General features: G+C 35.0%; 1 protein-coding gene and 1 non-coding gene across 2 annotated transcripts in view; one reads left to right on the top strand and one right to left on the bottom strand.

The window, feature by feature from the left end:
- The window catches only part of LOC129255922 (voltage-dependent calcium channel subunit alpha-2/delta-4-like), a 53,244-nt gene that overhangs the window by 5,600 nt on the left and 28,394 nt on the right, over positions 1–19,250 (bottom strand). The window contains exons 7-22 of the mRNA XM_064097937.1: positions 18,494–18,644; positions 17,149–17,223; positions 15,181–15,282; positions 13,457–13,567; positions 11,920–11,998; positions 10,978–11,027; positions 10,389–10,472; positions 9,901–9,957; positions 9,361–9,441; positions 8,494–8,646; positions 7,866–7,910; positions 5,245–5,316; positions 4,445–4,506; positions 3,734–3,849; positions 3,002–3,056; positions 2,386–2,495 (exon numbers count right to left, since the gene is read on the bottom strand). Of these exons, the coding sequence (XP_063954007.1) occupies positions 2,386–2,495; positions 3,002–3,056; positions 3,734–3,849; positions 4,445–4,506; positions 5,245–5,316; positions 7,866–7,910; positions 8,494–8,646; positions 9,361–9,441; positions 9,901–9,957; positions 10,389–10,472; positions 10,978–11,027; positions 11,920–11,998; positions 13,457–13,567; positions 15,181–15,282; positions 17,149–17,223; positions 18,494–18,644 (1,403 nt within the window). The remainder of the gene's footprint in view (positions 1–2,385; positions 2,496–3,001; positions 3,057–3,733; positions 3,850–4,444; positions 4,507–5,244; positions 5,317–7,865; positions 7,911–8,493; positions 8,647–9,360; positions 9,442–9,900; positions 9,958–10,388; positions 10,473–10,977; positions 11,028–11,919; positions 11,999–13,456; positions 13,568–15,180; positions 15,283–17,148; positions 17,224–18,493; positions 18,645–19,250) is intronic.
- On the top strand, positions 924–996 carry TRNAI-AAU (transfer RNA isoleucine (anticodon AAU)). The gene has a single exon. It is a non-coding gene; the product is annotated as a tRNA-Ile (tRNA).

Below are 19,250 nucleotides of genomic sequence, written 5' to 3'. Positions count from 1 at the left end.
AATTGGTATAGTGTCGAAAATCTGTCTATCTGACGGTCAATCGGATCGGGGTCGCCCTAGCCACTAACCCGTCTCTGTGGTCTAGTGGTTAAGGCACCGGCGTTCAAAGCTGGGGGCCCGGGTTCGATTCCCGGCAGAGACATTTTTTCGGCATCGCCAATTTTTCCAAAGGGTAGATAGCTCTGGGGAACCTTGATTTAAGCTACGCCTACCATTGTTCTCTTCATCCATTTCTTTACAATATATATATACATATATATATATATATATATATAATAAAATACAAGTTCACACGGTTGACAAATTTGATGAACCTTTGTAGGTTCAGTCAACCGTGTGAACTTGTATTTCATTATTCAAAGCTCTTCCTGTGAAGGACATATCGAGCACTCTATACAAGGATAGAATTACATATATACATATATACAATTGTAAGCTTTTAAAGTATGGTCCCAACACAATGTAAAGAAGAGCCCAAGAATATCTTTATCATTTGTTACCCTATCATACTGTCATACAAATGAATTTTTATAATCAGCTTATTTTATCCGAAGCCTAACGTAACGATCCACTTTAATGATGTATGATTTTACCACTATGTTAAATATGTTTGAATGAATTAAGTTACTTGCTTTGTGTTTCTCTAAAATTAAGCTTTTCTTTGAAAGAAAGAAAAATACATTTTGAAAAGGGAAAAGATGAAACCAAAAGCAATGAAAACATACACCTCATTACATGACCATTATCTTCAGCATCGTAATTTATGTTCTTTGTTTTACAATGCCGTTGCAAGCTTCCATTGTGTTCCTGTTTGTGCATGCATGGTAAATCAATTAAAAAGATGTACATGTATATCTCTGGGTAAATACTGACCTATCGACTTATCTATTAGTATCAAAGTGCACACAAGTGGTGCAGCGAACGGTCTGTTAGCTCAGTCGGCAGAGCATCGTGCTAATAACGCGAGGGTCATGAGTTCGAGCCTCATATAGACCATCAGCTTTTCAGTTTTCTTTTCTTTCATTTTTTGAGGGGGGATTTCTGCATTCACTGGAATATGATCATCCAAAGGGCCGTAATCGGATTATTGTGCGCAAAATATTGTTTTTAGAATTATCTAAGATATAAAAACAAATATTTGGTTTCAACAAAATGCAAAGGATATTCATATAATCTCTAAAATAAAAATAGATTTTATTCAATCATTTGTACAGCTGATTGATTTGTCAGACAAGTTGATTTGCATTATCATCGGATTATACAGGAGTATCTCTGAAAGTGGAGCGTTGTGGCCCAGTGGATTAGTCTCCGGACTTTGAAACAGAGGGACGTGGGTTCAAATCCCAGCCATGGCGTAGTTTCCTTCAGCAAGAAATTAATCCACATTGTGCTGCACTCAACCCAGGTGAGGTGAATGGGTACCTGGCAGGAATTTATTCCTTGAAATGCCAAGCGCGTGAAAGCTGCTTGAGCTACAGCCAGGGTAATAATATCCAAGTCCTTTTGGAAGCACATAGGGACGTTATTCATAATGTATTATGCGCTGTACAAGCACTGACTATTATTATTAATCCAAAAAAGAAACCAGTTTGATTTACAAATATATGTTCGAATAACTAAGTTGCTTCAATTCCGTTTGATTTACAAATATATGTTCGAATAACTAAGTTGCTTCAATTCAATTCTTGATTTTATTTCCATTCACACATTTTACAAATATATTGCAGATACAAATTAATGGATTGCCATATTTATTTTGCATATGTTATATTTATCTTTTGTCCAAAACGAAGTGTTTCTTGAAGAAAAAAGTATTTGTAAAAAAGGAACAAAATCAATAAAATTGATCTTCGAGATAGGCTGCAGAGCCCTTTGAAGATTATTGCAGATGATGATCACCACCCTCACCATCATCAGCAGCGGCAGCATTAATCCATTATCTTCATTATCATAAATCATAGTAATCATCATCGCCATTGTCATAATCAACATCATCATCATCATCATCATAATCAACATCATCATCATCATCATCATAATCATAATCAACATCATCATCGTCATCATCATCATCATCATTAATAATAATAATCATTATCGTCATCATGAACTACTGCCATCATAAACTATATTATCATCATCATCATCATCTCTTTATTCACATTCACAATCCTTATCTTATATTATCATCATCAGTCATCATCATTATCGGCATTTTTATCATCAAAAACAACATAATCATCCTCCTCATCATCTCCATCATAATTATTCGCAATCACCATACATTATAATCATTATCGTAAACTAATATCATCACCGTCGCCTTCATTATCGGCGTCATCATTATTATCATCATCATCATCATCATCTCATAACGGGACTTACATGTGGAACTCAGTTTCCCTTCCTTCTTAGCCGCATCCTGGAGGAATCGAGCGACGTGTTCCTCTCCTTCGTATCGCTCAGAAGAACTGTAATTGATCTTGCAGTACAGCCTAATGGAGAATTTATAAAAGAAATATTGTTAAAAACCTTCTGGAAATATAAATACCTTATTCCTTATATCTTATTCCTTTGCTCATGTAGGGCCTAACCTGTGGAATTATCTCCCACAGACTTTGAAAACCCAGACTTCAGTGACCACCTTCAAGGGCAACCTGAAAACATACCTGTATAAGAGTGCTTTTTGATAGACATTGACTTATTGTTCAGACACGTATTATATGGAAATAGTTTTTGTTGTTCTGCTCTGAAGCGCCTTGAGCATCTAATTAAGATGGAAAGTGCGCTATACTAATCTCATGTATTATTATTATAAATTGATCTATGATGTATTGTTGCCATTTTGAATTGAGAACTTTACCGTCTATAACGCCTGGCTTGATGAATCGGTAAAATGGGTTGAGACATTATCGAAGTATTGAGTGCTTATTATCAGCATTATTGTATCGTCTCGGAATGTGCAACGAATAGATTGGAACTTAATAGGTGTTCGGCTTACCAGTTTGCTATGATCGTTTGTCCGAGGGTCCCATCTCCAAACAATAGTCTGGCAGCTGTAAAGATGAATTGAGGAATAAATGAACAATATAAAAGTTATAAACAATTTAAATGCCCATTACACATGAGGACATTGAGGATTTTCAATACTTATGATTTCTGAATCTCATGAGTGTATTTGAGTGATAAACCGCGGATTAACTTCTGAAAGAAAAATGGGCCTTCTATTAACCTTTTTATCATGACTCATCAACAAATATATTGGTAAACTCAGTGAAAACAATACGATTCACTGTTTAGTTTTCGTGGTAAAGCCCAGCGCACACTATGCGATCCGATGCGACACGATTTTTAAAAAATAAATTGCATTTTGCATTAAATATGAAAGTTCCAAGAAGTAAACTTACTTTCTTTGAAGTTCGGCACTATGTTAGGAATTATAAAAATCAGAATTTTGCTTTCCAGCAAGCCATGTGGTCGGATCAAATCCAAATCGGCTTCACACCAGAAGCCGGTGATGACGTCATTACGAATTGGAATTGAAGTCGCTGTTATTCATACAGGGAGGCTCGAACTCGACTGAATTTCGATTTCAGTATATAGTCCTACCGCTATTCTGAACTCTGATCGCTAAGATTTTATTGGTGGGAATCTTCATATCAAATGTTATTACAAATTCTTTGAAATTCGGATCGCAACGAATGGTAGTGTTCGCCGGGCTATATAGGCTTACCTTGTTGTATCTCGCACACATCAGCGGAAGATTGATTATCTGAAGGCTCTTGATCGAACAGAGCTGGAGTTTCTAGATGTTTATTCGCATATGATTCAGGGAGTGAAATTCCCAAGCTAAAAACGATAAAGAAATACAGAAAAAGGGTGACGCTATAGGTATACAGTCATATCAATTGTCGCGAGACATCGTTATAACGAATGCTTCCTGCACACAGAATACATTTTAGAAGAACATTCATATACTCTTGTTATTTCATAAAATTGATCACATGTGGTTTAGTCAATATACAGTATAATGCGAATCACTGTATTGCAAAAGAGGAAGATAAATTTGCCAGAATAAATATTAATCCAAATATTCCACATTCATTATATCACCATATGGTTTGTGGCTTTTGTTTTAATAATAAATCTCCTTCGGGAAGGAAAACGGGTACCCCAATGAGAGCGAAAGTTAGTGCAGTTTGTTGAATCTGAATTTGCTTTACAGAGCAAAGGCGTATTGCTGGAGACTCCCCATGGAGTGGAGAATGAGCAAATGTTGTATTTTGGGGGCAGATGAGGACTGATGATCGGTAGGGGTAATAACTTATCCATAAAGTACCGCCTTTGATATGTTAAGCCCTAACTGACTTATTCAATACTATTCAAAAATTGATCATTATTTTCACTAAGATCATTTGTTTGTAAATATTATATTTTGTTTTACCTGTAAGGGGTGTCGTGGAGAGGAGTGAAATAATATTTACTGCGTCGAATGCTGACTCTTTTCTGCAAGCAAGTGAAAAAACATATTAATGTTAAGATAATTACAAAGATAATTTTTTAAAGAAATGTAAGTATTATGATCAGAACAACATTTTGGTTAAGATTTTAAACATTCAAGTCATTAAATCAACTACTCGGTGTCACATGATTATAAAAAGAAAGGATGTTAAAATCGGAAGTGTGTACAGTCTTTAATTTTATGTTTGTGATATAGCCTATGATTAGGTTTAAAAAAACGCTCCCAAACGAAACTGATCCCGAAAAATAAGTTCATAATTCTAATTTACATTTCAATTACTAAGCTTCTCAGATTTGTTTATACTAAATTACTATCATGACTACGGTCAGATTGCTTGTGAGGAAAAACAATTTTAGTAGCTAAAAACTACGAACGAAATGGCTAGACTCAATGGCCCGTATTTTGAAGTCAGGTTTAACTTAATCTTAGGTTTAAAGTTGTGGTTTAAGTATGGATAGCCAATTGTTACATAAATCACTAACAGTAGAGATATCATATTTCAGCTCATTTGGCTCTCAAATCTTTCATACTTGTCTAGGAAGTATAAATAGATGATTGTCTTCACCATTGAAGAATCGGGAAAGAGCACAGTAAATAAAAGAAATATACAACTTAATTACAAATTTGACACGTTTGGCGCCCCATAAGTTTAGCACAGACTTAGACCATGGTCTAAGATAAACCTGACTTCAGAATAGGGGCGATTGTGTTTGGAAACTTACCATATCATTAAACATATGTTTAATCTCCATAGTAACGCTGCCAGAAAGTCTGTCCACCATCTCATCACGGAGCTAATTACAAAAAAAAGTTCGGGAAGATATCAATTAAAAAAATATATGTAAAGCGATATTTATATTACTTTTAAAAATGGTATGTCATAAAATAACTTTGTTGTTTTATTATTATCTAACCAGATAGACATAAAACGTTCACATGAAAGAACAATCTAAAAACGAAATCGTTTGATAATAGAATATTAATTCAAGGAGAAGTTAATTATGAAAATAAGAGACAAAATGTCTCGAATTCAACAATCGAAAGATCAACTTATTATGAAGGTGAAATTTGCAAACGTATGCAACATGCGTTATGCTGGAACACACAAACATGAATAATTGATGCACAAGATGAATATGAAAATTTGATAAATTATCTTGTATTCGAAGTCGCATGCAGTACTCTAGAGTTCTTGGATTCCTCTAAAGTCTTGTCACTTTCAGAAGAACTCTTTTAGTACGAACGAAGAAATTCGCCTTTTTCATCACCAAATTAATCTACACCCAAAAACAATTTACAAGATACTTGGTGAATAGCTGTGATAAGGTCGTGATATACAGCTGTGCGCAAAAGTTAGTGAACCCTACCACAAAATGTACTCCATCATGCTCAATGTTGCATGTAGACAACAAAGACAACAACACTACAATGTTCGGCGAGCCCAGAAAAACGAACTTTATTGTATGTAAAATTTTATTACCTGACTTTACAATTAAATATCTAAAACGTGGCAGAACTTTTCTGCTGGGGTTCATAAAGTTTTGAGCACCACTGTAATCATCCGCCCATGGATGTATAACATTGTAAATTTCTTAATGTTCTAACAATATTCCCTTTGCGAACACCTGAAATGTTTAAACATTCTTCTTTTTTTGCAAAATATTTTTTTTAGACATTATATGCCTAAAGAGATAAGAGCCGAGCAAGTACTTATGTGAATCTTTTACAATTGTTGGGAGTGGCATATTATTGTTTGGCTGTCATTGATGTGATCGGTGTTACTTTTATTAACATAAACTAATTCGGCATTGGCGCGTAAGATAACAAAATCCACACTCAAGACCAACATCAACACCAACACTAACACTAGCACCAAAACATGAATATACCAAGTATCTACCCTTTTCGATTTCTCACTCAAATGATTAATGGATTTAAATGAACAAAATATGAAACATTGCAAATGTTTTACAATTGTTGGGAGTGGCATATCATTGTTGGGATTTCATTAATGTGATCGGTGTTACTTTTATTAACATAAACTAATTCGGCATTGGCGCGTGAGATAACAAAATCCGCACTCAATACCAACATCAACACCAACACTAACACCAAAGCATGAATGTACCAAGTATCTGCCCTTTTTCGATTTCTCACTCAAATGATTAACGGATATAAATGAACAAATTATGAAACATTGCAAACATGGAAATATTCTAAAATTAACCTACAAAGTTACATGATAATGGCCAAGATGTTGTATTAGACGATATATTAGACTGCAATATATATATATATATAAGTTAGCATTTGTTAGTATTGTCATGATTTTAATTCTATTCCTAATCGTCTTGTCAAAATTATTCTGAATCTTATAACTTTCTTGCACACAAATTCTACTCGAACACAATAATTACACCAATGAGTATGTGAAATCAACAAAACGTTACACATCTACATATACTTTTATATGTCTTGGTTGATGACTTATATTAGAAATTCCCAACATGAAAATAAGCTGTTAGTGTTTTTCTACACCCTTTGATGAACTAGAATATACTTCTTGTCTACTGAATGTATCCAGATAGCTTGAGAAGCAATTATGTCATGTTATTTTGACTCGTAAGAATAAAATTCATTTAATTGTAATAACACAAAAGTGGTATGCGTTATGATTATCGCCCTTTTTTATTTTGATTTTGCCTTTCAGATATTGAACAACTAAAATGGAATTGATTTTATATCATGGTACACTTTTAAAAAACAGTTTGCAAAAGCATACGGAATCAAAACTAATATGTCATATTGCAGATAGTGCTGACAAATTCGATGTGTATGTAATAAAATGTGACGGTTGTGAAAATTATTAAGGATAATGTCTAATAATTCATTTTATGATTGACTTGAACGAGGACAAAATAGGAGGGAAAATCAAAATACCCGATGCAATCGCAACTTACTAAGTGCAATGAAGAAATAAAAAGTGAAAATGATGAAACAGCCGGGATTAAATGTCATAATCTGACATTCACAACACACAGGCCCGATTCGATTTCAAATAAACATGATGAAGGGAAATCAATTACAATAATTAATCATTTAGGCAACATTCAGAGCTTTTTCTTTGAATGCCTAAAAGTGTGTATAGAAATTTAGAGTTGTGAAGGCAAAGATCAAGCACAATTATTTCTGGTAATCCCTGGTATTCTCTAAATCGGCAACTAGAGTTAGTACATCGAAAATACCCCTGAGGTGTTAGTAGATCTTTGGTCATTAATTTCGCATGCTCTACTCGATCCATACAAAAATTAGAAATATTTCAATTTGGCATTCATATTGTCACCTCCTTTCCCGAAACGAGATGTGCAGAACTCCATTTGGAAGAATCCTGATTAGGGGAAAATAATTAATTAATGTTGCAACATTAAAAACAACGAGAAGAAAATGGCTTATTAAAAGAAAATAAGACTTATGGGACATCCATCATCTTGATTTTTTTTCTTACTCCTTATTTTTCATTAAAATAAACCACCAAATCTTGAAAATCGATGTTGGATATCCGACTATTGAAAACACTGCCCCCTATAGTTTGTTGTTGATAAGATTTCCATCTCGAGTCTCAAATTCAAAGTCATATTTTGTAGTCATCGCATGCTATTTTAATCAAATTTAAAAGCAATTATTTGTGTATTCTTTTCGCAGTCCAAGATGACTTACATCTGACTCTAGTGCAATAAAACAAATAATGCAAAGTATAAATGCAAACCCCCTGAAAATGAAAAAAAAAGAACAAGATAATTCTGAATTCTTAACTTAATCTGATAACTAAACTGCGTAGAATATATAAAAACAGTTGAAGATTGGAATAAAATTCAAAGGCCTCGAATTTATTGGCGTTGAGTTTATCAAGGTATGAGATCAGGAAATCACAAAGTTAATAAAATTCAATCATAAAGAGTTTTGCTTCTTACCACATCATCGGTATCGGATAGTTCAAGCTCGGCTAGATCCACACTGTTGTAATTCGGTTTTACGGTCCCATCTGTATGAAGATACCTCAGTTCCGGATGGTAGAGGATGTATCCGTTATTTGTAATCGCAAACGAGTATCCGTTCACACCAAGCTGGAAGAAGATAAACAAAGATTATGAGGATTCGTTATTTTGAATAATTAAAAGTGATTAGAATAATAAGCATCGTGCAAGTCATGCGGATCTGATCGTGTGGTGGGCTTAGAAAAAAAATAAGCGACCACTACATGAGAGCAAGTTTATAATAAGTGACTTAAATGTGGAAGTAAGCTAGCACGTAACTGATTTTGAGTGGATACGTATTTCATCGCTCTATTTAAAACTAAAATGGTGAAGAGAGGATTTTAATTTTCGTCTGATGTATGATAGTGCAAAGATCTTCTCCTTTCTTCTTCATTTTCTTTATTTTTTGCATTTTCTTCTTAGTCCTCCTCCTCGTCGAATTCCTTCTCCTCTTCTTCTTTTATTTTGTCTTCTATGTTTCTTTCTATCTAATTCTTTCTTTCTTTCATTCTTTCTTTCTTTCCTCCTCTTCTTTGTTTTCTTCTTCTTCTCTTCTTCTTCCTCTTGTTCTTTTTCTCCTTTTATTTTTCATTATTATATTTTTTCTTCTTCCTCTTGTTCTTCTTCTCCTTTTTCTTTTTCTCTTTCTTTTTCTTTTTCTTCTTCTTCTCCTTCTTCTTCTCCACCTTCCTCTTCTTCTTCTCCACCTTCCTCTTCTTCCTCTTCTTCCTCTTCTTCTCCTTCTTCTTCTTCCAAATGAATTACACTTTTCAAGTTCTCACATATCTTGATTTATTAAATTACCTTAAATGGTGGAGTAAACTTTTTCAGTTCGTTGATGGGAACATCGCAACCTGCTACTCCTTCAAGAATTCCCTTGTCCATCTTATGAATCAAAAGAAAGTAAATTATATGAAAAAAAATAACATCAATATGTTAATATATGACGCACAAGCTTTGGGGATACTAGTACGTTAACTACCGACTACTTGGTTAAACGCCAAGTAAAATCAGACATTTACAGAAGTATTAAGTTTTCCATATATTCACAAAAATTAAATATACGATCTACATGCTACAACATTGACTTGACGTAAGTGAGTGAATTCATGACGTTACACATTCTCTTTTTAATTTTACTTTATGAAATTTCAGATAGAATGATGAACCAAATAAAACACATAAACTTGATTCTCTTTTTCTTAACCTTCGTGTAAAGCCACGCAATTAATATTGTATCAGCTCATAAATCGATATCGATGTTACTTCGTATGATGTTTTTACCTTATTTTCGAAATAAAAATTGAACAAATTGAATATCAATCTAAGTACAGTACGACTTACCGTTTCGTTTTTTACGTTAAAAACTGGCTGAGATACCGAGCATGTTAATCCAAGCCCCTGTTTGTTAAAAAAAGGATGAAAAATGAAGAAGTCCTTAAGGCAAATTGTATTACGCCATGGTGCCATAATATCAGGGAAATGTTTACATAAATCAAATCCAAGTCATATTCCCATGCTGCTAATCAATTAAGTCATATTTATCACTGGCGTACTGATGATTTGTTTGTTTTTTATTTGGAGGGGGCACTGTATACCCCAAACATCTTTATACACATTTACAAAGTATATACATGTATAAATATTGTTTAAAACATTAAGTTGCGTTTTTATTATAATTCATACTAGCACTGTAATTACAACATGAATATTTGAAAAATCTAAAAACTTACCAATGCCGTTCTTTTTGCAACCAATTTGTGTAACTATCAAAGGGTTTAACCAACAATTTGAATATTCGCTTTATAAAATCAGTAAAATTATGTACTAACCAAAGCATCCCAGTAGACGCTACTCCAGACTGTTTTACGTAGTCGCTTATTTACCATCGGCCGACTGAGCACATGGAGATAACTCTGTAATTTCAAAGTTACATAAAAATATTAGCAATCGATTATCATTATGATCACAAAGATGAAATACGTTTATGTTATGGTTTGTAATTTCCGATACTAATTTTGACATTTTCCGATATCGTTTATTTACCATCGGTCGACTGAGCTCAAAGAGGTAACTCTGTAATTTCAATGGTAACTAAAATATTCACAATATTGATAATGATCATGATGATCAAAAAGATGAAATACGATTTTTAAAAACAATGTATGCTACGTTTTGTAACTTCCAATATCAATTTTGATGATAATTTTTCGATGTTGCATATTTACTAGCGGTCGACTGAGGACATGGAGATAACTCTGTCATATCAATGATAGGTAACCAATATTTGCAATTTAAATGGCGATATGATAATACAGATTAAATTAATGTAATGCATTTCCAAAAGATCATTTTTAATGAGTATGCCAACTTCTGTAAGGTTAAGTCGAATTAGAGGCAGCATTGAATATCAAAACTTACCGTTACGTGTTCTTCGACGTCAGATATCGTTGCTAATCTGGTGTAGTAGCCTAATTCAAACATATAGATACAACTGATTAATACCTTCTGACAACATTTTGCATGACATTATCATAACATTTTCAAAGATCGTAGATCTTTTTTTTCAAATAATGTTCACCAATAACGTCTTTATTTTTAGTATAAAAGGTTTGAATTGTCTCATTTAAACTTTTCTTTCGAACCTCTGTACAAAATGCAATTATAATTCTTCCGCACAAAATTATTTGAAAACAATGGGATGGAAGGGCAAGGGGGGATTGGATTACAAGCTTGGATGTCAAACTAGATAGAAAATATGAATCGACAGTCTTTCAATAATTTGTCACACAATCTTTGCATATATCAGGGGTGTGAGTGGTCACAAATAAAAAGATCTGAAAAAAAGCTGAAGAGTGTTGAAAAAGTCTGAAATAGAAAGAGCTCCCATACTTTTTGTACAGAGGAAGGCCAAAAATAAGCTGAAATTAAGCTGAAAATCAAAACAAAAAATCTGATATCAGATAAAAATCTGAACTCTCACACCCCTGATATATTAGCATAGTACATAAAACTCTTTTGGGGGGTTGAGGGGGGATGCAAATGTGAGATATTTCAAGCATGAACGGAAAAGCAAAAGCATCTAAAGTGAGTCTCCCCCACTCGAACTCTTTGCCATCGAATATTTGTAAGTATAAAGAATCGTTTTATTGACATAGTGCGTAAAACTTTTTTTTGGGGGGATGACGTAAACTTGAGATATTTCAAACGTGAACGGAAAAGCAAAAGCATCTAGAGCGAGTCTCCCCCACTCGAACTTTTTGCCGTCGAGTATTTGTAAGTATAATTAAGCTGTCACCACTCTCGGCGGGCGGCGGGCGAGTCGATATCTGAAAACGAGCTAGCTAGCTTTCAAGCTCTTACCTCGATTTTCACAAGCGACCTTGATGAGATTTGTAGGCCCGTCTACCTCCCTGCCTGTCTGGTAGGTGAATACCCTGACCTAATGATGATGATGATACAAAAATCAATGTTTGTATTGATCTAACGCTTCTAGAAATACTTTACTCTAAGATGGCACGGGGTGAAGTGGAAATGTGTTAACGTCCTCAGGTGTGAATATTGGTGTTATTTTTGACTGACGCACGCACAGAGAGCTAGAGCTGCATTTCGTTTTCCGTCCTTTGAACGCACTTAAAAGGGATTGGTCAAAATAAGAAGTGCGTTAATAAATGAGTGTCCGACCGACCAAAATAACCGAAACGACCAATATATTGGTCATATTTTTTATTGGTGAGTTTCTTTATCAACAGATTTGTTACTTTGAACAATCCAAGAGTGGAACATTGATTTTTTTGTTGGGGGGCGGGGGTCTGGGGTCCACCAGGAGGGTTAAGGTTTCTTCCTAGAGCATAGATGACATCAAACTACATAAAACATCATAAAGATACACTGTTAAAAGGTTTTGTTAAAAAAACAAAAAGACAATGCGTTGGGGGAATATGTGTCCACCCAACAAAAAGGGTTAAAATCATTCAGATAATTGGTTGTATACTTCCAGAAGTTAAGTTGATATTGACAATTTTCATTTGTTGCGCATATATATATATATCTATATATATCCACCAACATCTTCGTTAATTTGAGAAATAGGATCGAGATGCTCAAGTTGAAAAGAACAGATGGAAAGATGAGGTCCTATCAATTTAGATAATGAGACTAAGAACGCTATCTTATGAAGATGTGAAGTTGTTTCAGTCTTCAGTCGTGGAACGGGGAGTGTTTCATGAAGCAAAGAGTTAGTGATTTTGAATGAAAATTTGTTCTGAACCAATCAGATGCAAGGATTTCAGTAGCTCATAAGAGCTTTTCGGTAAATATCACAGACTGTTTGTATCGTGAAATGCCCCCCCCCCCCTTAGAGACAAAGGGTGGAATAGAGAAGGGGTGGTGCCACACGGATGCAGGGGCGATCATTTCTATAATTTAAAGTATTAAATGATTAGCAACCGAAGGAACGTAAAGGGGAAGCAATGCAAGTCATAAATACCTCAAGACTATAAATACTGCCTTTTATTTAATGGACAAAATTACGTCTTGCCTTCTCCTCATCAAAATGCCTTGGTTATCGGGTATTGGAATATGTTTCTAACAGATAAATGGAGCTATAAAATGTTGTTCGTCATCATCGTTATCATCGGAACCATCATTATCATCATCATCACCACCACCACCATCATCGTCATCATCATCACCATCATCAGCATCATCATCATCAATATCATCACCACCATCATCATCATCATCATCATCATCACCATCACCATTATCATAATCACAATCATAATCATCATCCTCACCACCACCACCACCACCACCATCACCATCATCTACATCATCCCGGCGTGAAATTGAAAAGTCAAAAGTTGAAGACGAAACTAAGTATAAGAAATGTCATTACCGTTTGATTTGGGTTGAGTTCCCCGAAGACGTCTTCCGCTGTTTCTGTGAGCATGTCGGAGATGATCATGATAGCTTGGTTGCATCCAGAACCACGGTTGGTGCTGTTGAACTTAATAGAGAGAGAGAGGGGCGTGCAGGGATAGTCACGTGGTGCACGATGTCTGACAACATAATCAATATCGAATTGACAATATTGGTCTATTTAACACTAATTGCAATATAGATCGATCGCGTCCTCACCCACCACTCTTTTAGACTCTCTCTCTCCCATTCTTAAACACACACCCACTCCCACATAAGTGAAGGGGATTAATACACCTGGAAGTATTCTATTAAAACACCCACAAATCATTTTTTCTAACTCTGCTTCGCCTTTCATCATTAATTTTAAAGTATTTAAAATGTTTGAACAGTTTTTATCTTGAGTTTTTGGTAAATGTGTGTGTGTGTGTGGGGGTGTGTGTGTGTGTGTGTGTGTGTGTGTGGTGTGTGTGAGGGTGAGAGGATGTGAGTGTGCGTAATGGTGTGAGGGTGCGTGTTGGGGTGCTTATGAATTGAAATCCATATTTTGAAGGCCATTTTCATGCTTGAACAATAAGATATAAAATATCATATAAAATTTGAAAATATACATGATAAAATCACGTAGCTCCCCCCCCCCATCTCTCTCTCTTTCTCTTTATCTTCTGGTAATGACACTTTCATCTCAGTCACCTCACAATTTCCGTAATTTCTCCCTCTTCCAAAAGACAGTTCACATCCAATCAAGTACATAATGAAAATCCTAAGTAGTATTTGTGAGCATAACAATTGCATTTGACAGTTTATCCCATCAAATCCGTTCCACTTTGTCTCAATTTCATCACGGGGAATACTAAAATGGCTCACTTTATATCATTTTTTTTTTCTCACAACGAAAACAAAAGTTATACTAATCCATTGACTATGTTAAAAAATGCATCCAAAGTTCCGTCTCGCCCGTGAAACACTGAAATCATTTCCAGGCTTTGTATATTTATGTATTTTCATTATTTTCATTATTGCGCACTCTGATATCGTATTGCAATTAAATTAGATGCATCTTTGTAGTCACGTGATGTATTACAGTCACGTGATGAAAATGAGTACCAAAATAGTTTCCATAAAGCCGTGGTGAGCAATCACACAACAGCTAAACACATTATTGCATTTGGACTCAAAAGCAGAATGTGCACTCAATATGAACCCCTAATGATTTTGACACTAGCTAACACCAAAAGAGGACTCCAGTCTGAATGGAGAGTCGATATAAAATAAAAGAGATATACTAGGCAATTAGATAGGTAAAACTGATAGTTTAAACAAAATCGACAAATTTTTTGAAGTTGTAACAAGTATACCTATTAAAATTTCATATTGGTGAGATGTAATGTAGTCTAGGTAATATCAATGTATAGATTAAGGTTAGGGACGACCCCTCTGATCCATTGCATAAAATAGCTAAAACAACATAATTCACTAGGAATATTTTTAAAGAGAACATATAACAATTTCTTATATTTTGATGACTTCCCGAAGAAAAAAAACCGGATTATTAAGAACATTATTTACCTCTGATAGCCTTGGAACGTCATATATTTTGTCTGATTTAAGCATACCTATGATCATTCATCATCCATTCATTAATTCATCCACTCGATCATCCATTCAATTTCTCCATGTCTTCACATGAATGCTACTTACATCACTAAGTAAATTAAAAGCGTGTCTCACAGCTTTTGATAGGTCCGCCATACCATACGGCTCTAGTTTGGGGACTGATCTAGTCAGTGCATCTTTAATCAACTGTAGGAAGAAATAACGAAGAAAAAAAAAGAACAAGATACTGGTTAATGTTTGAAATCTATATCCTCCTTCATGTTTTATACAAAGAAAGGAGGAATGGCTTTTCAGAATGAGGTTTAAAAGCGAGAATCGAGTTGCATCATCAGTTGCATAAAAAACGGTTGAACTGTTGAATAATAGACCTATATGTTTTCCTTTTCTGTCTATATCTTCGCCTAAACCCTCACCTCTCCCTCCCTTTCTCATCCCCCTCGCCCTCTCCCTCTCTCTATCTCTGTATTTCATTCTCTCCGTCGTTGATGCATTTGTGGAGGGATTACCTTGAGTGAATCCAATACATTTATCTTTATTACAGAGCGAAAATATGTATGAATCCATTCAAAATGAAATATTGATATTCTCGTCATCATTGGATCATATTACGGATATACGCATACAGCGGACGCTCAACTTGGGGGACAAGAATCATTTAATTTGAAAGCAAGTATGAGCATTTTCGACTTTATTTTTCTGTCGATGTTATTTCTCTCTGGAATTCTATAGTAGTTCGCAAAATAGCATTTAAAATGTCATTCCATATCCGCAATACATTTAGATCACATCCTGTGCCAAATTTCAAATACAAAGTTGCAAACAAGTCAATGAGAAGAACAACGACAATGCTGCACGACAAAGAAAATATGACCTGGATGGGAGTTGGAGAGGCTGTCTGACTGGATAAGTAAATTAAAATGAAGCTAATTAGAGTAAAAGCAAACCGGTAAAACAATGGTAAAATGAGAAATAACAGATATATATAACAATTTTATGAATACAAACAGACAGCTTCAATTTTTTTTAATAATAAGTTCAGAGACTTTAAATTTTGTGTTTCATTAATTTGTGTCTGGCAAAGTAATTAAGGAAGAATATAATTTCAAGTTCCACCCCATCTGCGCAATACATTACGTCCTTTCGCAAATAGATGATAACAGCTTCATATAAAAATCTCATGAATACATAAACACAGAGAGCTTCCATTATTGAAAAAGTTCAAGGACCTTAATCAAATTTTGAAAACACATCCCTTTCAAGAAAGGGAAATGGGCTGCGATGCACGATCATAAAACTCTCTACCCAAATCCTGCTCGCAAATGAAGACGAACGAGGTCCTCTCTCAGACGGCTGTTTCCTACAAATTGTTATCCTGCGAGGGTATATTTCTTATAGTTTGATTTAGAATTCCAATATATCGTAGGTTTGTTTCGGATATTCAACTCGAGGAGTGTACCCTGGTTTCGGTTTTTTTTTTCGTCTCTTCTGCTGTCGTAATGAATCAGAATTGATGTCGACAGCCTAGTTATCCGTGAGTCTTTCTTCGTTTTGTGGTGTGTCTCTCTCCCCTTTTACAAGACACGTATGACATTATCCGCAACCGCTAGCATATGCACTGTTGTACCAGTGGGGGTGGGGTCTTGAACCCCTTTTTTTCTTTTTGTATAGTCAGTGTACTAGAATATATTTCGACAAAATCATCAAAAATTTCATCTTGCTTGTCAGGTCAAACCATTTCGACATATCAATAATAGAATGATATTGGTTTTTCAATTGGAGGCAATGCTTGTTTTGTATTCGATTGATTTTGTTTTTGAGGGGGGGGGGGCTAGCTTAAATATTTGTCTGACCAATCTGTCATGTCTGAAATTCAGTATACTCCAAAATATTGCCCAATTTCGCTACCTGGCAGTATACCTGGCCGTACATTGGTTATTTCGAAGACAAAATATTTCGTGTTAGGTCTGAATTATTGTTCCCACATAAACAGAATATGACACAAAGCACTGTTACAATTGGTTTCAGTTTGAATTAAAAACAAATTATACTTACATTTTTGTTATCTGAGGTAGCTTGCACGAGGGTATCGTTGAAACATGGCTGTATGAACTTGGTAGTTTCGTTAAACTGTTTGTAAAATAAGAGAAATGGTGTTACGTTTTCTCGTTAAAAAAAGTACATTCTAAACCATTATAATAATAATAATAATAATATAGGATTTGTATAGCGCACGTATCCACCTTGCTAGGTGCTCAAGGCGCTCCTATATTACCCCGGCTAAGCTATAGTCTACCGATTCTGGTGCGCACAGCTTTTTGAGGAATTACTTCCTGCCGGTACCCATTTACCTCACCTATGTCGAGTGCATGCAGCACAGTATGGATACATTTCTTGCTGAAGGAAAACACGCCATGGCTAGGATTTGAACCCACGACCCTCTGTTTGAAAGGCGAGAGTCAGAACCACTAGACCACGACGCACCCACGCAATCCTATCACGGCTCAAAATGTTCAGTGATATATTAATAAAGTTAAAATGTTAAAGTTAAAATGTGTAAACTTGATGTGAAATGCTAATCATGATCTCCATATGAGCTTCTTTGAAAAGACACAATGCTCCCCCGGAACCTACTGCACTAAAGGCCCGGCAAATACTACACGATCCTTCGCGATCCGATTATCAAAGAAACTGTATACAGTTTCATGTGAAATTCCAACCTATTAACTCTCAACGATCAAATTTCTGAATAGTGGGATGAATACTGAAATTGAAATTTCAGTCTATTCCCTGTAGGAAAGAAAGCAAATTCAATTCCAAATGGTAATGACGTCAGAAACAGCTTCGAATTGAAGCCGATTTTGACTTTACTCGATCACAATCCATTCCAGCAAGGCAGAATTCCGATTTGAGTATTCCTAGCATTTTGCCGAACTACAAGAGAATAATTTCACTTCTTAGAACTGGGACCCGTCTTACAAAGAGTTTCGATTGATCCAATCAATCGCAACTATGGAAAGCCAGCAACGTCAACATCTAAAATACGTGTTTGTTCAAAATATTTTCTAGAAATAATGTATATGCATACATCCAACGTTTTCTTGACAATTACGTATGATTCTCTTTGTTTCCAAAGGACATTGAGCAAATTTCATAGAGAAAAATTTATGACATTGATGGATTTTCATATTTGAGATTGATCGGATCAATCGTAACTTTTTGCAAGACGGGAGCCAGATCAGGTTTTAATGAATGTCTTCTTATGGAAGGAGATGCATGCCCTCTGCCCAATAATTCCGATAGAATCGTTAATGCTACCATATGAATCTCTGGAACCATCGCCATCACCATGGCAATTATCTTCAGTTAGAAGAGTGACGAGAGACAAAGTGAAACTTACACTGATGACGTTGACGAAATCGTTGTCGCCAAAGGTGTCGAGGATCTTTTTGATGGCGTATTTGGCGATCTCGACGTAGAGTCCGGTCATGCTACCGCTCATGTCAACTAGGATGACCACGTCCTTGGGAGAGGTCGCCCCTTCAACATACCTAGCAATAGTAAGACATCGAGAGATAAAAAGAGAGAGATAGAGAAAGAAAGAGACGGGAGAAAGAGAGAGAGTGTGTGTAAGAGAGAGAAAGCGGTGAAAACAAGGGAAATATAAAGGGAAGCGTAATCAATAAAGACAATTTTTTTTTTTTCATTTCCAGGCAAGAAAACATGACAGCAATAGAAACATTACAAAAGAAATGTAAAATTGAGCACCAGCCAATGCCTGGGATCACCTAAAAGAATTAGAAATTCTGTCGAGAGGTTTTCCAAATTGGCTGGTGTCTACATGGAATAACACAAAATAGCAATAAATTAAAACATGTAATTACAATACTTCTATATAAATTAGCCTTAATCGTAATATGAATAGGAAAAAACGAGGTTATCAAATTAATACTTTAAGAAAAAATGCAGATTGGGTCAAATCAGGAATTAGTCATTTATCAAATTAGAGACAGAGATGGTAGGTCAATTTATTGAATTTTGACAGTCTGAAATGAATTGTTGTATATGACATTTGTCACGGTTATGTGCGTGTTTAACAAAAAATAAAAACAGCAAAGTAAGTATATAACAAATAATGATTGAAAAAATATATATAT

Source organism: Lytechinus pictus, chromosome 3 (assembly GCF_037042905.1).
Source record: "Lytechinus pictus isolate F3 Inbred chromosome 3, Lp3.0, whole genome shotgun sequence".
NCBI lineage: Eukaryota > Metazoa > Echinodermata > Echinoidea > Temnopleuroida > Toxopneustidae > Lytechinus > Lytechinus pictus.
The sequence above is the reverse complement of the archived record's forward strand: the minus strand, read 5'-3'. Positions and strand labels throughout refer to the sequence as shown.